This window comes from Terrapene carolina, unplaced genomic scaffold, assembly GCF_002925995.2.
Source record: "Terrapene carolina triunguis isolate 2854851 unplaced genomic scaffold, T_m_triunguis-2.0 Scaffold231, whole genome shotgun sequence".
Taxonomy (NCBI): Eukaryota; Metazoa; Chordata; order Testudines; family Emydidae; genus Terrapene; species Terrapene triunguis.
In genome coordinates, this window is record NW_020664582.1 from 12,336,607 (window position 1) to 12,354,398 (window position 17,792).

The 17,792-nt window shown below is 43.5% G+C and overlaps 1 protein-coding gene across 1 annotated transcript in view; it reads right to left on the reverse strand.

Moving 5' to 3' along the window:
* Window positions 1-13,278, reverse strand: part of CUEDC1 (CUE domain containing 1) — a 29,276-nt gene extending 15,998 nt beyond the window's left edge. The window contains exons 1-2 of the mRNA XM_029912514.1: window positions 12,912-13,278; window positions 5,431-5,558 (exon numbers count right to left, since the gene is read on the reverse strand). Coding sequence (XP_029768374.1) covers window positions 5,431-5,558; window positions 12,912-13,202 — 419 coding nt within the window. The 5' untranslated portion in view covers window positions 13,203-13,278. The remainder of the gene's footprint in view (window positions 1-5,430; window positions 5,559-12,911) is intronic.
* Window positions 13,279-17,792: the final 4,514 nt, after the last annotated feature.

Here is a 17,792-nt window from a genome sequence, read left to right on the forward strand (position 1 = left end):
GAGGGTGAGATTTTATCTGTAATCACTTTCTTACTGTATTAGGTTAAGACTTGCATGTTTTATTTTATTTTGCTTGGTAATTCACTTTGTTCTGTCTGTTGGAACCACCTAAATCCTACTTTTTGTATTTAATAAAATCACTTTTTACTTATTAATTAACCCAGAGTATGTATTAATACGGGGTGGGGGGTGCAAACAGCTGTGCATACCTCTTTATCAGTGTTATAGAGGGCAAACAATTTATGAGTTTATCCCATATAAGCTTTATACAGGGTAAAACGGATTTATTTGGGGTTTGGACCCCATTAGGAACTGGGCATCTGGGTGTTGGAGACAGAAACACTTCTTAAGCTGTTTTCAGTTAAGCCTGCAGCTTTTTGGGGATGTTCAGACCGAGGGCCTGTGTTTGCAGCAGGCAAGCGTGTCTGGCTCAAACAAGGCAAGGTTTCCTGGCAGGGAAAACGGGCTCAGAGGTAGTCTCAACACATCAGATGGCAGTCCCAAGGGGGTTTCCGTGATCTAACCCATCACAGCAGGCAGTCTGGGTACATGGGTAGCCTGTATCCTCAGCCCTTTATCACATTCTGGGTGCACGGACCATGCCTTGCTCACCATTTCTTCTATCTTCCCCTATATGTACACTTGGATAATGTGACATGGAACCTTCCTGCTCAGCCATTTCTTGCCTATCAGTCTGTTAATACTTTCATTTGCACTGGTCAATTCTTTCTGGAGTTCTGATGGGGCTATTTGCCAGAGCATTCCCCAGAATCACAGAACGCAGACACAGAAGAGACCCATTAGGTCACCACGACCAGGACTGTCCCCCGGTTGTATCTTTCCTAATGCTTAGTTTTAAACGCCCTGAGCACTGGACCCCATTTCCTTGGGGAGGCTATTCCACAGCCTAATTGAACCCACTGCTAGAGTGGTGCTGCCTGCATTTCTGGGAGTTTGAAATTGGCTTCTTTTATTTTGCATTTTCTGGGGGAGGGAGTTTCTTCTGGGATCTTCAGCCCCTCCCCTCCCACCCCAAACTCCAAATCTCCCCACATGTGGGACAGGCTCGGCCTCTGTGTCAAGGATTTCCCCAATTAACAGCCTCCCAGGAGAAGTTATTATTTATCGGTCAAAGTCAGCATACAAGGTGCTTTACCCAAAGCAAGATGCACTGCTCAAAGAACTGAATCCTTGTCCTGAAGAGCTAACAACCCACAGGCACCGGGAGGCAGGCAGAACGCTGAGAACAAACACAGAGCAGAGTCTGGATGCTCTTAGTTATCAGGTTTCCAGGAGCTGTTTGAAGCTGGGGCAGCGGGGGCCTGGTGTACGTTAATTGAGAGGAGTACAGGGCAGCTTGAAAGAAGGCACAAAGCTGGCAGGGGGCAGAAGAGATGAGGAGGGAGGTGAGGAGCTCCACTCTGGCAGATTTCGTGCTGACGTGGAAAGAACTTATTGCTTTCTCTAAGAGCTCAGGAGCTGTGGATTTTATTTTCAGGGCTTGCAGTGAAGCATAAAAGTCAGCAGAGGTGGCAGGAGGCGATGATGATTGCGTGTGAATGTTCATGTCTTCATTACTACTTACACACGGGGAAGAAAACAAATAAAAGCCTCTTCCCAGGCAACTCCCACTTTGGAACTTCCCTTTCAAATTCTGACTGTACCCATCCTGCACAGGCGCTGGAGGGACAGCAGGAATCAGCCGGAGAAGAATCAAGTTGTGTTTGGGTTTGACTAAAGGAACAGGGAGAGCATATTTCTCCCTCCACCACCAGGACAATTCTACATCAGTGAATTGCATCACTTGACCCTTCACAGCCACACTCTTTAGGGGAGCCTGCTTCTCCTAAGCTAGCCTCCTTAGCAGCTGCAGATCTTATTGAACCAGCAGAAAAGGGTCAACCCAACTACAGATCCCAGCACACAATGCTGGGTCAAAACCAGCGTGCCCCGTGCCGCCTTCACGGTGAAAGATGAGCTAGCTGGATAAATCCATTTTGTACAAACCAGGCGCAGCCCTCGGGCTCTCTGCCAATTGTCAAGGCTGCCCTCAGGTCAGTAATGTGCTGGCACCTCTGCGCGGAACCCCAGGAGGACAGCCACTGGTATTCCAAAAAGGCGATTTCAGAGTTACAGTATATAGCAAACAGGTGTGTGGTTGCACTGATAAGCTATTTGATCATCTCTATTATATATATGTGTGTGTTTATGTATATATGTATATGTGTATGTATATATATATATATATATATATATATATACACACACACACACACACATACACACATATACATAAACACACACACATATATATCAGTATTATGCTTTATGGGGAAAACTAAGCTTTTCTAGCCTAGATGCACTGGATAGCCTGTTAGTATATCACAGAATAATGGAAACTAGAGACAGAAAAGACACCACAAATGTAATATATATTTAAGTGCCTTCACAGAGAGAAATACCAGCTACAAAAGGGCTTTTTCATCTAGGTCAGAAAGGCAGAATAAGAAACAATGGTTGGAAGTGGAAGCCAGATAAATTTCAGTTAGAAAACAGGCCACTTTTAGCAGTAAGTTTGAACAAACTACCAAGGGAAGTGGTGGTTTGAGTCTTCAGATTAAGTCTGGATGCCTTTTGGAAGATAGGCTTTAGCCAAGCAAAGTTACTAGGCTCAATGCAGGGGTAAATGTATGAAGTTTAATGGCCTATGATATTCAGATGATCTAGTGGTCCTTTCTGGCCTTATGCTCTATGAAAATTTATCAAATCCCGGACCAGCTGGAACTCCCCAGTTGTCACAGTGATACACATCCCATGGCCACTCAGAACATCACAGCAACAAGAGGGATAAAATTTGGATCCTCTTGCTCCAGAAGTCCAAGCCTCTTCCAGCCGAGCTAAGGGAGAATCTCAATGAGCTCTCAGCAGTATAGGGCTCATTACACCATTTAGCATTTTTGATTCCACCATATCTATTAGGTCAGTGGACAACTATTACAACTTGAACATACCTACTGGCCAGTTCATTATAAGCTCGTCTAATCCACAGTACAATTTAGCGATTGCTCCTCCTCCTCTCATATGCAGATGACAGAGCTCAATCCAGGTTCGTAAGCAAAGCATAGCCTCTGTATCATAGGAGGCAAGGGGTAAATCACCCTCCAGATGTTGGGTTGGGCACACTTCCACCACATGAGTTATTGTCTGCAACACTGCTCCACAGTCACAGCACATGGAGGAAATGCATGCCTGTCTATGGTTGCGGCTACTCTGGATGAGCCAGAGTGTACCCTGTTGAGGCTGGTCCAGGATCTACGATTAAGTGGACAAGGAGGCAGGTGCAGCGATGGACTCCTGAATTTACTCAGTGTGTTAGACTCTCTCTCCCACCGATGCTTCCACTCTGTAAGAACCTAGTTTTCAGCTGCCTTGTGGTGCTGACTATCCACACATGGTAAAGGGCCAGTAGTACTCCTCTCCAGCAGTGGGTGAGCTGCTTTAGCAAAGGAGTGTCAAGAGATCAGCCACTGTCTCTCACACCCATCTGCAGGAGTGGAATTCCTCCCCTGAATGTAAGCAGAACTTGGAGTTGGTGCTGCAAGTTGTTTCCTGTTTGAAAATGGGGCATCAGTTACCCGGAAATGTAATCGGTTGATTTTCACCTGTCACAGCTCTCCAGGCAGACTGGACAGTCATGGCATCTTGTCGAAGGTCTGCCAGAACAACGTGCCCTAACACAGACTGGAGCATAATTCAAGCAGCCACTAATAATACAAGTGGCCAAATTCAGTTCCATGTAGACAACCTAAGCGTAGCAGCTTCACCCCAGACCATAGAGCAGTTTTCAGCTGGAGCAAACACCAGAGACAGATGTATGAAGGACCAAAGGGTCTGCTCCCCAGGAGGTTCCCGATAGTTTTTGCATCAAGGCGATACAGGAAGAGATCTTAATTTTCGGGTGTTCCCAGCAAGCGCGGCATGTCAGGTTATGGTCAAATTTTACTCCTGAGTATGTGATAACTGATTGCTAGGACATATTGAACAATGAATGAAGTCTGGCTTTAGTGCCTGAGGAATGCAGTGGGCTGTCTACATTTAAAGACATATGTGCAATTTCTATAGCCATCATCTCTGTTACTCTAGATTTTCTGACTATAAAATCTCTTTGTTTTCAGTGATGAATAGCAACAGGCTCAATGAGAGAAACCACCTGCTGTTGTTTAGATGAAACAACAGCTCACCTCTTTTAGCTAATTTTTGACATTCCATTCAATCCACGAGTTATTTTCTGGGCCTTTCAGCTGTTGGGTTTCTAGAGCCTTGCAGACATTTTCACCCAGCTGTGATCTTCATTCATCCCCTCTGGCTTTATCTCACCCAATCTTAATTAACTCTCACCAGCCGACCCCACAAGAGGCCAGCCAAAACGCAGCGAAGCCATTTGTGCAGCCTCGGAATGTGTCTGGCGCATCTGCCCTTCAAAAACACTCGACCTCTGGCCAAAGCAACATGGTGAAATAGAATATATGGCAGACAGCAGCAAGGACAGTGTATTGAATGGTGTGCAAGCCCATCTAATTAGCAATACAGGAGAAAGGATGGTTCTTTTCCATTCATGCTAAGCTTTCTATCCTGAGGGAGTAGGCTGCAGGACAGTCTTTCACCCCTTCTGGTGGAACATGCCATCAAAACCTACTGTGACTACAGGAAGGGTGAAAAAATTTGTGCTGCAATTGCACTAAACTTTGCTCATCCAGGTTTTGATTTTGCGTCTGGTGCGGTTTAGATCCAGACCCGTCCTGCCCCTCCTGCAAAGATCAGGCTCAAAGATAAATGGTTCCAATTTTTGCCCTCCTGTCGTAAACATCCCCACTGATGAGGCGAGGTTCCTGGAGCTGTCAGAATCCCCATCACTAGTGCTTCGCACTTCTCTTAGTCACCAGTGCCTCCTCCACAAGGCAGTGTACACAACATCATCACTAGCCCCAAAAGAAAGCAGCTTGGTGTTTCTGTTACCTACTATCTTGCTTCATTTTTATGAACTGGTGTTCCTAATCCTGTGGGTTTGATTCACTACCATTTCAAGCTCAGCAATGCGCCAGCCTATGTGGCCCGGCCCTCCCAACTATCCCTATAGCAGCAAGCCAACATGCATAGCCTGGCATTCCCAAGCACACTCGTATATGGGTGGGAGATAAAACCTTTTGTTAAGGAAACAAATCCACTCCAGTCTATAAAAGGAAACTACAGGCAGTGAGATAAACATCTTGAAATGCACTTGCTCCACCCCAACAGTGTCCTTTCGAGATTCAGAGTGTGACCCCAACACTAGAGGCTCCCCATTACGGTAACCCAGAACAAGCTTGCTCCTGGCTCTTTCCTGCGAAGCAGTGGACTCATGCTGGGTGGACTCCACACCGTGGCTCTTACCTGGGAGGGGGGCTCGGTGGAGCTTGTGGATACTGCCGGTCAAAGACATGCATATCATAGGCAGGGGGCGAGTAGACAGGAGGAGGCTCTTCATCCGAACTGTCTGGTTCCAGCGTCCGCTCCAAAATCTACACAAATAAATGAAGGAGAGCGAATAAGAGACCAGCCACAGGTCAGCAGAGGAGAGCTTGGACAATGCAAGACATGCCTAGGGAGGCCTGATCCTCTCCTCTCACATACACAGGTGTAAATCAGGAGCAACTCTATAGATGTCCATGGAGCTGCACTGGTGTAATGTCAACATGGGACCAGAATCAGGCCCATCACATACTTTACAGCAAGCTAATGTGGGGCTGCCAAACCCAGCAGTGTCCCTTTAAGACACGTAATAAATCAGTGGGTGGGAAACTTGTAGTTATCAGAGACATCTTGACCACCTAGTGGAAAAATGGCTAGCTGAATACACATCATCTCTACTCCTTGGAGGAAGGGGCAGGGATAACATCTCTCCCATCACACATGTAGTTAGGGTGACCAGATGTCCCGATTTTATAGGGACAGTCCCGATTTTTGGGTCTTTTTCTTATATAGGCTCCTATTACCCCCCCCACCCCCGTCCCGATTTTTCACATTTGCTGACTGGTCACCCTAGTTGTAGTAGGACACCAGGACTCAGGGGCCTCAGCTGATCAGTTATAGTATTAATCACTGGTGAAACTAAACAAGCAAAGCAGATACTGTACAAGCACCAGCAGATAGGGCCGGGTGCATTTCATTTTGGTTTTTAAGAGTGTGCAACAATTCCTGCGCAAATCAGAGTCCCAATCTTGAAAGGTGCTAAGCACTCAGGGTTGGATTCTCAAAAGCACCTCACTTAGGCACACCGGTGCCACTGAAAGACATGAACTTTGCACACTTAGGTGATTTTTGAAAACAAATCCCTCCCTCAGCAACTTCTGACTTCTATGAGAAAAGTGAGCGCCTTCCAGGATCAAGCAGTTGGCATGGCAACTCCTGGCAGGCTGCTGGCTGTGGCCTTCAGTGCTGCACAGTGCAGTCATTCCTGGTTTTGCCTTTCTCTCTCTCCCTTGTAACTCCCTCTCCTCACAGCGTAGGGAGAGTCTGCAGTTCACACCCCAAATGGTGTGGAAGTAAGTGCGTTCTCCACACCTCTGCATTGCTCTGCACATGCAGTCCTGCACTGGTAACACAGACCCCACGAAGATGGCCGCAGTGCACTGAACTGATTTTAAACACAGGTTTATTTTTCTCTGTTAGGTGCCCAACTCCTCTGTAATCTCTCGAGGGAGGAACATGATCAGGCAAGGAGCTGCTTCTTGACCTCCTCTAAAAGTTGATGCTTCCGGTGACCGTGTCTTTAATTTGATTCTAGCTTTCTGCATCTCTCACCAGCAGTGATGTCACTTATGAGCTGCCACTGAAGACTAAGGCCTTGACTACACTTGCAGCTGTACAGCGCTGTGAGGTAAACCTGTCTTCGTACAGCTGAGTAGGGAAAAGCGCTGCAGTCTGTCCACAGTGCCAGCTGCCAGCGCAGTGGCGTGGCCACACTTGCAACATTTGTAGCTGTGTTGGGAGCGGTGCATTATGGGCAGCTATCCCAGCATTCATGTGGCTGCAACGTGCTTTTCAAAACGGGGGTGTGGGGTGGAGTGTGACAGGGAGTGTGGGGGGAGAGAGAGTGCTTTTTGGAGCGTGTCAGCACTCTATTTTGCAAGTTCTGAACTCCCGGCCCCCTGCTCATTCATTTACTCACTCACTCAAAGCAAACAGCAAACTGTTAGCTTTTTCTCTGTGGTACGAGCTTTGAAACCGGCACTTCCGCATTCCTGCAGCCGGTCACAACAATGGAGAGGATTGGCCACTTGACAAGGTGATCAGTACAGCGCTGCAGGTTGATTCCTGGTACACACTCACAGGGGAGAGTCGTAGCCACTCCGCTGTATCTCTTATGCTTCTCGGGGAAGTGGAGTACCTGCAGCTGTGTACCCAGGGAGATACAGCGCTGCAAGTGCCCTGCCAGTGTGGACGGGGAGTGAGTTACAGCGCTGGGGGAGGCTTTACAGCGCAGTAACTCGCAAGTGTAGCCAAGCCCTAAGGCATCTCGGCTCCCATCCCCACGATGCCCTCCAGGAACAGACTTCACGAAGGGCCTGATCCAAAGCTGTCTGAAGTCAATGGAAGTCTTTCCTCTGACTCAGTGAGGTTTTGGCTCAGACCTCAAGTGCCTTTTAAAACAAACTGATCTAGCTGCATATTTCACTGACTGAACCATGCACTCGAATGTGTGCCTGCCTCACTAATCAACTGCAACCCGCTTCTGAACTTCTTGCATATTTTACTGACTGGCCTCCAGACTGACCCATTGCCTGGCCTACTTTACAAAACCCAGAGCGCTGCATACGTTGACAACTCAAATGCACTTGGGAGTGGCTCTTAAACAGTTACTGGCTGCTAATGACTCAGTTCATTTAGTGCTCCTTTGCAGAACAAGCTACAGAATGTGAGGCCTTCTCTATGCCTAAAACTTAGCTCAACCTAACTACATGGCTCAGGGGTGTGAAAAATTCACATCCCTGAGAGACATAGTTAAGCCAACCCAAGCACCAGTATAGACATTGCTAGGTTGACAGAAGAATGCTTCCATTGACCTAACGACCATCTCTCAAGAGGGTGGATTTGCTATAGCAAAAAAAAAAAAGCTCATTCCATCACTGTAGTGTCTACACTACAATGCTACAGCAGTGTAGATGCCATGCTACCGCTATAGCACCTGTAGTGCAGACATACGCTAAGGCCTGGTCTACACTAGGAAATGAGGTCGGTATAACATGTCGCTCAGGGGTGTGGACAATCCAGTTAAACCGTCCTAACCCCTGATGTAGACAGCACTAGCACCTCTTGGGGAGGTGGAGTACCTACGCCAGCTAGAGAAGCCCTCCCATCAGCATATGTAGCATCTTTGCTGAAGCACTACTGCTGTGCCACTACAGTGTTTTAAGTGCAGACAAGCCCTACGTAAAATTCCATAGTGATGACTTATCTTCACAAGCTGGGGTCACATTCTACGTAAAGAGAGGTGCCCCCTGTGTCACCAGAATTGGGCTCTTGTGGTTTAGAGACCTATTTACTCATCTGAGCTACTGTAGTTTGGTAACGAGTCCTGTGGCACCTTAAAGACTAACGGACGTATTGGAGCATAAGCTTTCATGGGTGAATACCCACTTCGTCAGACACATGCGTGACGAAGTGGGTATTCACCCACGAAAGCTTATGCTCCAATACATCTGTAGTCTTTAATGTGCCACAGGACTCTGTCACTTTTTACAGATCCAGACTAACATGGCTGCCCCTCTGATACTTGTAGTTCGGTAGTTTCTTAATAGGTGCAGCAGCTGGGTTACTGCCGGAGCCTCTCCCCTGTGGAAATATGGATTGAGATCACAAACGAAAATGAGTCTGAGGATAAATGAGACACTAACCATTGACATCTCTCACTCTTGTGATGGATGGTTCTCTTCAGGAAACACCCACGACTGGAATAAAATGGGGAGGAGGGCGGGCGCTCAGGATTGAGATACATTGACTGAGCAATGCAGGAACCAGGACGGGAATAGCAGGAAGTGCTGCAGATCACGATTCAAGGGGCACTGGCTGAAGTATGTAGGAGAAGAGCCTGAACAGTGCCTGCTTGCACTATTGTTGGGATAGGGCTGAGGGTAGAAGACCTTCCTTTTCCACAGGCCCTAATTTCAACCACAAAATTAGCTATAAAAAGAAATACACTTTGCTCACCAGCAAATTGCTGTGTAATATCAGTGGGTATGATGAGGAGTCCTGGATTGTTGTTAATAAACAATTTGCACTTTACTTTAGAGGATCTTACATTGCCAAACTAGCATTAATTGAGTCTTCCAACTTCTCCATGTGAAGTAGGTAAGAGGCCCATTGACTGTCAATGGGATTTTGGCTCCTAAGTGTCCAAATCCCTTTTGAAAATGAGATTTAAACCCCTTAATCAGTTAGGTGTTTCAACACAGGACACAGGAATGCCTAAATATAGTTTAGGCATTTAAAATCAGTTCAGTGTACTGCGGCCATCTTCGCAGGGTCTGTGTTCACAGCCCAAGGTCATACAGTGATGTCAGTAGCAGATCTAAGTATGAATTCCCAGGAGTATGAATTCCCAGTCCCCTGCTTTAATCACTTGTTAATGTTACTTTGCTATAAATATCACCATGACACATCATGTTGTTAGATGTCTATGCAGTTCCTTGGGAGGGGGGGGCGGGAGGTGAATGTGCACCAGTGGCAGCTCCAGGTGCAAATCTTAGGTATGTAATCCTCTGCAATTCTCCTCAGGGGCACATGCACTCAGAAAGGGCACTTTTAAAAGTGCCCCCCAGGCTTTGGCTGTTGCTTCTAGCTCTTTCACTGAAGTGCGCATGCCCTCTGGCTTTGGAGGCCCTGCTGGAAACAGTCCATGTTCTAGGGTTTCCCCATCTGGATCTTCCTTCATCTGGAAGATCCAAGGGTAACTGTGAAAGAAAGGCAGGGATATTTATTTTACTTAGATATTTTTTCTATGTGGGGCAACGTCCCAGGTGACCCGACGGTGGAATCACCACTGGAAAGACCAAGAAGAAGAATCCAAGAATGAAAACATTTTCTTTTTAGAAGTAGACAATTTGCAGAACACAGCCTGCTTTCTTGATACCTAATGCAGGCACAATACAACTGGAGACAGGAGGAGGAAGGGAAGGAGGAGGATGGTGCACATGATGCCTACAGCAGACAGAATGATATGGTTAACAAGGATCTAGGCCCAAGTCACAAAAATACAGCTCCCTCCTGATTGCATGACTCCAATTAGAAGAAATTAGACCCCCAGCACCTGCAAGATCCCATTGCCTTGACATTAGAAGCCACAATTCTCTTCTCAGAAATCCTTGTCTTCTCAGGTTGTTTTTAATCCATAAATAGTCGAAGAGCCTCTTGTAATCTGAAGCCAGTTTCCAGCTGCCCACTTTGCTAAGCCTGACACACAGTCTGTCCTTATCAGCTTTTGCAGGTAGAACTCTCTGCTCTTACTTTTCCTACCCACCCACCCACCCACTGTTCTTTTCTTCCTACTTTTTGTTCCTATGAAACAAAGCTCATCAAAATAGAGTGAGTGGTTACACCATCAGAAAGCGCAACTGAAGTTATCAGCCACATGCCTTTGCATTTTGCCACTCAACATGCCTTAAAAAGTTATTTGTTTGCAGAATAACTTTTCATTCCAATGAGTGAGAGTTACATGCACAGTTTCCACTCTGATATGAGGGTTCTAGTTCATACAGACCCAGAGAATTCCTTCTTAAAATACTTCACCATAGTTTCTGCACCTCACCATATGTTACGATAGTATAACTGGAAGTGAACATATGAAGGCCACTAGATGTGTCTGTGTGCTTGCACAAAGTTCCAGATGGAGCATGTTCCCTGGTAAACAAAGTAGACAAAGCTGGAACTCAAGCTGTGTGGAAGTCTGTCTGTATCTTCAGTTAATAGCTGGGGTTTTTTTTTCTTCAAAAAACACTTCCTTTTCAGTAGATCTCTGATTTTCTCTTGATACCCTGGGTCCTACCCACCATCCATCCAGTTATGGACTGGAAATCTGCTCACTCTGGCTAATAACACAAACTAAATGGATGCCCCATGGAATTTCCTTTCTCCATCCTCTCCCTCATGCACTCGTGTCATCATTTTCTACTAAGAGGTTAAAGAAAGTAAGTGTTGGGAGTAAGAACTTTAACTTTGTTTCATTTTTATTATGAACATAGGAACATACTGCTGTTTATCTCATCAGCAGACATAGGAAAGGGATGGCTTGCTATGCCCCAGCACAGGGAACTCACCAAGTGAGACTTTATGTGTACATATGATGGCCACTATCTTGGCTGACACCAGGGATTGAACCAGGGAATGCCAGACCTGAAACATGAGTATCTACAGCTCAAGGTGAAGAGACAGGCTCTATAACTGGGGACTGTAACAACTCACATCCTCTGTAAATAAGACACAGAGAAAGGTATATAACACATACTGAGCAATGGAGAACTCACACACTTCATGCCCACACGGGGGGGGAGGGAGAGCTGTAAACATGCATTAAGAGCAAACTAGACCCCTCATAACATTTAGATGCATCCTCACTTCACCACCTTGGTTTCCTTCTAGGTCATTAAGTATTAGCTATGCTGTTCCTAGTTACTTTGCTTCAATGTTTTGCCTTCTCTTTATCAGATCTTGCATTTGTCCTGCTTACAGCAAAGAAATCCTGATCATAGCCACTCTTCAATCTCAAGGTACATGAGGAACACAGAAATGAAAGAGCATAGAACTGAATACAGAGAAAGTGTTAAATAGTTGTTGCTGACATTTCCTGTGACAATAGCATTGCAAAGCTGAGACTCTTCTGCTCTGAAAACTAAGGAAATATGACGACTTCTTACTCAAAAGATTTGTTTCCTTCCTTCCTCTTTAGTGACAAAGACTCAGTTAACTCAGTTCTAAATGTAGGGCCAAACTGTGGTGATGTTTCTTGCCCTCAGCCCCAGTGCTATTGGACCAGGCACTCTAACTGCACCTTCTCATGGCATATAAGCAACGCAAGGGCTGCCAAATGCAATCAGCTTTGGTGATCACCCATCCAAGCTGCAGTTGAACCAATCACAAAGGTAAAAAAGAATGTTTATATTCCACTACCAATTCATCTAGCTCTTGAGGGACAACCTAAAAAATCAGAATACACTGAAGGTAAAATCTAGCAGCAAATATGACATGAGAAAAGAGATCCCTTTAATTAATACACTATCTGGGTATGGATCATTATACCAGTATAATATACACATGTACATTTCTTGAATGAGCAGACACTTCCTAGAGAGAGAGAGAGAGAATGAATGCAACTCAAAGAATGAAGTGCAATGCTCCGCACTCAGGCCCTGATACAGGAAACACGTACATAATTGTCAAGCATGTGAGTAGTCTTATTGACTTCATTGTATTTATACTGAACCGGAAGTTTAAATGTGTGAAGTCAATGTATTTGAACATAGGCACATGATTTCAGTGGGACTACTCACATGCTTAAAAGTTAAGTGTGTGCTCAAATGCTTTGCTGAATTGGAGCCTAATACAGTGTCTTTCATCTGAGGATGTCATGGTGCTTTAAAACACTGGTTAATAAAACCACATTGTAAAGCGGGATAGTATTATAATCACTGTACAGGTGGGGAAACTGAAGTATATTGAGGCTAAATTGCTTGCCCAAGGTCACACAGGAAACGCCGATAACAGAACCCAGGAGTCCAACCACATAGTCCCTCTCTATAGACAAGAACTCCGATCCTTTTCCTGGATGCCAGTGAACAAAGCCCCCAACCCATGCAAGATGCGGGGGTAATGAATGTTACCTCTGGGGGAATACTGTCATCTGAGTCCGAGCTGTCATCATAACCGCTGCCGTCTAAATTCATCTGTAAGAGCTGGTCAATGGTGGCGTCCACAGCTCCATTGTTAGCCCTCAAAACACATTCAATAATGTCATAATCCATATTGGGGAACATAGTCTTGAAATCCTCCATGGCCTGGTTGAACTCCAGCCGTCGCACCTGCCTGGGGGGCCGGCTGTTGTTGAGTTCCTGGGCGGAAGAGCTGTTCCTTGAGCTGCCATTGCTGCTGCTCCGCCGGAACAGGCTTGTCATTTTTGAGAGCTGTTTTTGAAAAATGTTTAATCTTTTAAAACCTACTTTAGAAATTAAAAAAAAAAAAAAAAAAAGAAACTATAAATCCTAGGTGAGGAAGAGGTGGGAGGGGAGGGCGCCGCCTGCCAGCTTTGTGGTCAAGAAGCTACATAGCCATCCTTTAACGCTACTGCCCAGTAATCCAGCACACAAAGGGGAGACATCCGGGATGCCTCAGCAGAAGACCAGTAATTGCTGTGCCAACATGAAGGGGCCTGGTTCCAAGCAGTTCTCCACTGGGGTCCTGTGCAGGACAGGTCTTCAGCAACACGACAGACTCCTGAGACACTGGAGCATAATGTAACCTGGGAACAAGAAACAAAACACACTTGGAACAGAATCGTGGGGAAAACAGATCAGAACGTTTTTTTTAATAGAAAGAAGGGGTTTTTGGTGAAAAGACGTAGACTTCCCTCTAAATATTTCAGGAAGTTTGTCAAAAATGATCTTGAAATCATTGAGAGAGAGAGAGAGAGAGAGAATGTGGTTTTCAGTAAATGAAACATTTCAAAAAAATGTCAAGAATGTTTCTGATCAAAATTTTGATTTAAAAAAAAATAAGTGGGGAATGGGAAGGAGGGGGAAAAAAAGTGAAAATGGGTGTGTTTTCCAACCCTCTACAGGGAAACAACACCATTTAAAAAAAACAAAACAAAAAAACCCTTTCAGTTCTGACTAGCTCCATTCACAGCACACATAGGTCATTTACACTATGTATGTTTATTCTGCTTGGCCAGTAGCAAGGCCATGGAGCTTAACAAACGGTGTCACAGTTGCTAAAGACTGTTTGTACCTATTAGCTGTTAATTACCTATTATCCTGTCACAAGGTCTAAGGCAGGAGACAGTTCCCAGGATAGACTAGGACGCGGCATATATTAAACTAATTCTACATTCTACCTTAGCCACATTAAGTACAGATAATAAGGAGACTTATCTCAAGTACCAAGCAGGAGTGAAACAAAGCTGGAAATGGGGCCTAGGTCTGCCAAAACTTTGGACGCATCTCTCCAGGCAAAGAAATACAACTGGTATGCAGATACCATGGTAATGGGCATCAGTAGACAGAGAAATATACTTTTACCTCCTAAGCTGGGAGGAAAAGCATGACTAGGCAGATCACAATTGTGTTTTTGTGTCTGTCAAGTCCTGGCTTCCAGTGCCATTCTAACCACTAAGCCACACACTCTCCCCAAACAGCACAACGCTGTATTTTCAAATATTTATTAACATTTCACAGCGACTAAGCAGACGTGTTTATATGGCACTTATGGAAATGAGCAGTTTTCTGCAGAGGGAGCTTCAGAGAGAGATTTTAGAACTGTCAAACATTTGTATAAACACAGTCACTTGGATTTGCTACTGAGAAAGAGCAGTTCAGTGTTCTCATTCAGAACAAGAACCACAAAAGGAACCGGCGTCACCACAATTTGGATAACACATTGCCTTACTCCCCTTTCCAAGTCATTATATCTATATTCTGGCGTGGTTATAAATTCCTCTTTAATAAATCCCTCCCTTGTACATTAGAAATTCATGGGAATAACAGCTCTAAGGGGAGGAGGTTAGTTGGCTTTTTAAAAAGGAAGTATTGGATTCCCTAATCAAAGGAATATGATAACTTCCAAGAGAACGTGTTTAGAAAAAAAAACCTGTGGAGCCAATCATTCATTGTTATTCATATTACAGTAGCACACAGAAACCCCAATCAGTCATGGACTCGGGACTCTGATGTCCTAGGCACTGTACAAACACAGAACAAAAAGATGGCCTCTGCCCCAAAGGGCTTACCATCTGAATAAACAACAAACAACAACAACAACAACAACAACAACAGCATTTTCTACCCCAAAGAGTTACAATCTAAATAAAACCATTCAAAATCTCCAATTGCAGTGTTATTATTTATAAATAACTAAGTGTCTCTCTAAACAGAGAAAGTAAGTAAAACCAACTTCGACAATTTCAGAACAGCAAACATGGCAAATCAAACATTGGGAAAAGTCACCAAATCCAAGATTGAAATTCTCTTTAAAACATAAAATAGGACTGTCAATTAATCACAGTTAACTCAAAAAAGTTAATCGCAATTAATCGCAGTTTTAATCGCACTAATAAACAATAGAATACCAATTGAAATTTATTAAATATTTTGGATTTTTTCTACATTTTCAAATATATTGATTTCCATTACAACACAGAATACAAAGTGTACAGTCCTCACTTTATATTATTTTTATTTGCACTATAAAAATAACAAAATAAATAGTATTTTTCAATTCACCTCCTACAAGTACTATAGTGCAATCTCTTTATCGTGAAAGCGCAACTTACAAATGTAGATTTTTTTTGTTACATAACTGTAATCAAAAAACAAAACAATGTAAAACTTCAGAGCCTACAAGTCCACTCAGTCCTACTTCTTGTGCAGCCATTCACTAAGAGAAACAAGTTTGTTTACATTTACGGGAGATAATGCTGCCCACTTATTTACAATGTCACCTGAAAGTGAGAACAGACGTTCACATGGCACTTTTGTACCCGGCATTGCAAGATATTTACATGCCAGATATGCTAAACATTCATATGCCTCTTCATGCTTTGGCCACCATTCCAAAGGACATGCTTCCATGCTGATGACGCTCCTTAAAAAAATAATGCGTTAATTAAATTTGTGACTGAACTCCATGGGGGAGAATTGTATGTCTCCTGCTCTGTGTTTTACCTGCATTCTGCTATATATTTCATGATATAACTGTCTCGGATGATGACCCAGCATGTTGTTCGTTTTAAGAACACTTTCACTGCAAATTTGACAAAATGCAAAGAAGGTACCAATGTGAGATTTCTAAAGATAGCTACAGCGCTCGACCCAAGATTTAAGAATCTGAAGTGCCTTCCAAAATCTGATCGGGACAGGGTGTGGAGCATGCTTTCAGAAGTCTTAAAAGAGCAACACTCCGATGCGGAAACTATAGAAACCCAAACCATCAAAAAAGAAAATCAACCTTCTGCTGGTGGCATCTGACTCAGATGATGAAAATGAACATGCGTTGGTCTGCACTGCTTTGGATCGTTATTGAGCAGAATCTCAGCATGGACATATGAATCTTTAGCACATTTGGCACATAAATATTTTGCAACGCTGGCTACAACAGTGCCATGTGAACGCCTGTTCTCACTTTCAGGTAACATTGTAAACAAGAAGTGGGCAGCATTATCTCCTGCAAATGTAAACAAAACTTGTTTGTCTGAGTGATTGGCTGAACAAGAAGTAGGACTGAGTGGACTTGTAGGCGCTAAAGTTTTAAATTGTTTTGTTTTTGAATGCATTTATTTTTTGTACATAATTTTACATTTGTAAGTTCAACTTTCATGATAAAAGAGATTACACTACAGTACTTGTATTAAGTGAATTGAAAAATACTATTTCTTTTATTATTATTAAATATGTATAGTGCAAATATTTACAATAAAAATAAACAAAGTGAGCACTGTACACTTTGTATTCTGTGTTGTATTTGAAATCAATATATTTGAAAATGTGGAAAACCTCCAAAAATATTTATATAAATAGTATAAACAGCATGATTAATTGCGCGATTAATCGTGATTAATATTTTAATCGCTTGACAGCCCTACCATAAACAGATTATATAGCTCCTGCCTTTCATTTGGAGACACAGGGCCAAATTCATCTCTAGATTAACTCCACTGATTAATAGATTTACACCAAGGACAATTTTGGTCCATAATATACATTTTCAAAGGCTTTTTCTAATTGGCAGTTGGAGAGTTCAAGACAACTGTTCCAGAAATTGTATTTAATTACTAAAGAACCCAAATCAAATTATTTTAAAATAAAAATGTCAGAAGGACCTTAGCAAAACATGTAATCAGATTCAAAACCATTAGGCAGAGCAATAACCTCCTAAGTCACCCATGCATAACTGTTTGATTATCATGTGTATGTATTATGCATGAAAGTTATGTTCCTTATACTAACCAATTCATGTTAGCAATAAAGCTTCAGGCTTTTACACCTTGAGTTATTCTAAGCAATTTAATAGGCTGCACAGAGTAGCCCAGTATCCAAGCAAAGAACAATGACAATGCAGTAGAGATCCCTCCAGGGAACTGTACTAAGCCCAGCAGAAACATTAGACGGATGCACTTAATTTTGCACTTCTGTTTGAAGTCTCTTTTCAAAACAATGCCCTGTTCTGTCACTGATGCCTCATGGGAGCACTCTGTTTAGTAAGCATGCTGGGGTGCACCCATGTCCCCCTTTTTTTCTGTCTTATTTTGTATTCTGCATTGTAATTGAAATCAATATATTTTGAAAATGTAGAAAAACATCCACAAATATTTACAATACATTTAAATTCATATACTATTATTGTTTAACAGTGCAATGAAAACTGTAATCAATTGTGATAAATTTTTTTAATATCGTAATTAATCACGGTTAATTTTTTTAATCATTTGACAACCCTAATTATTTGTATTACGATAGTGCCTAGAGGGCCTCATTGTGCTAAGCGTTGTATAT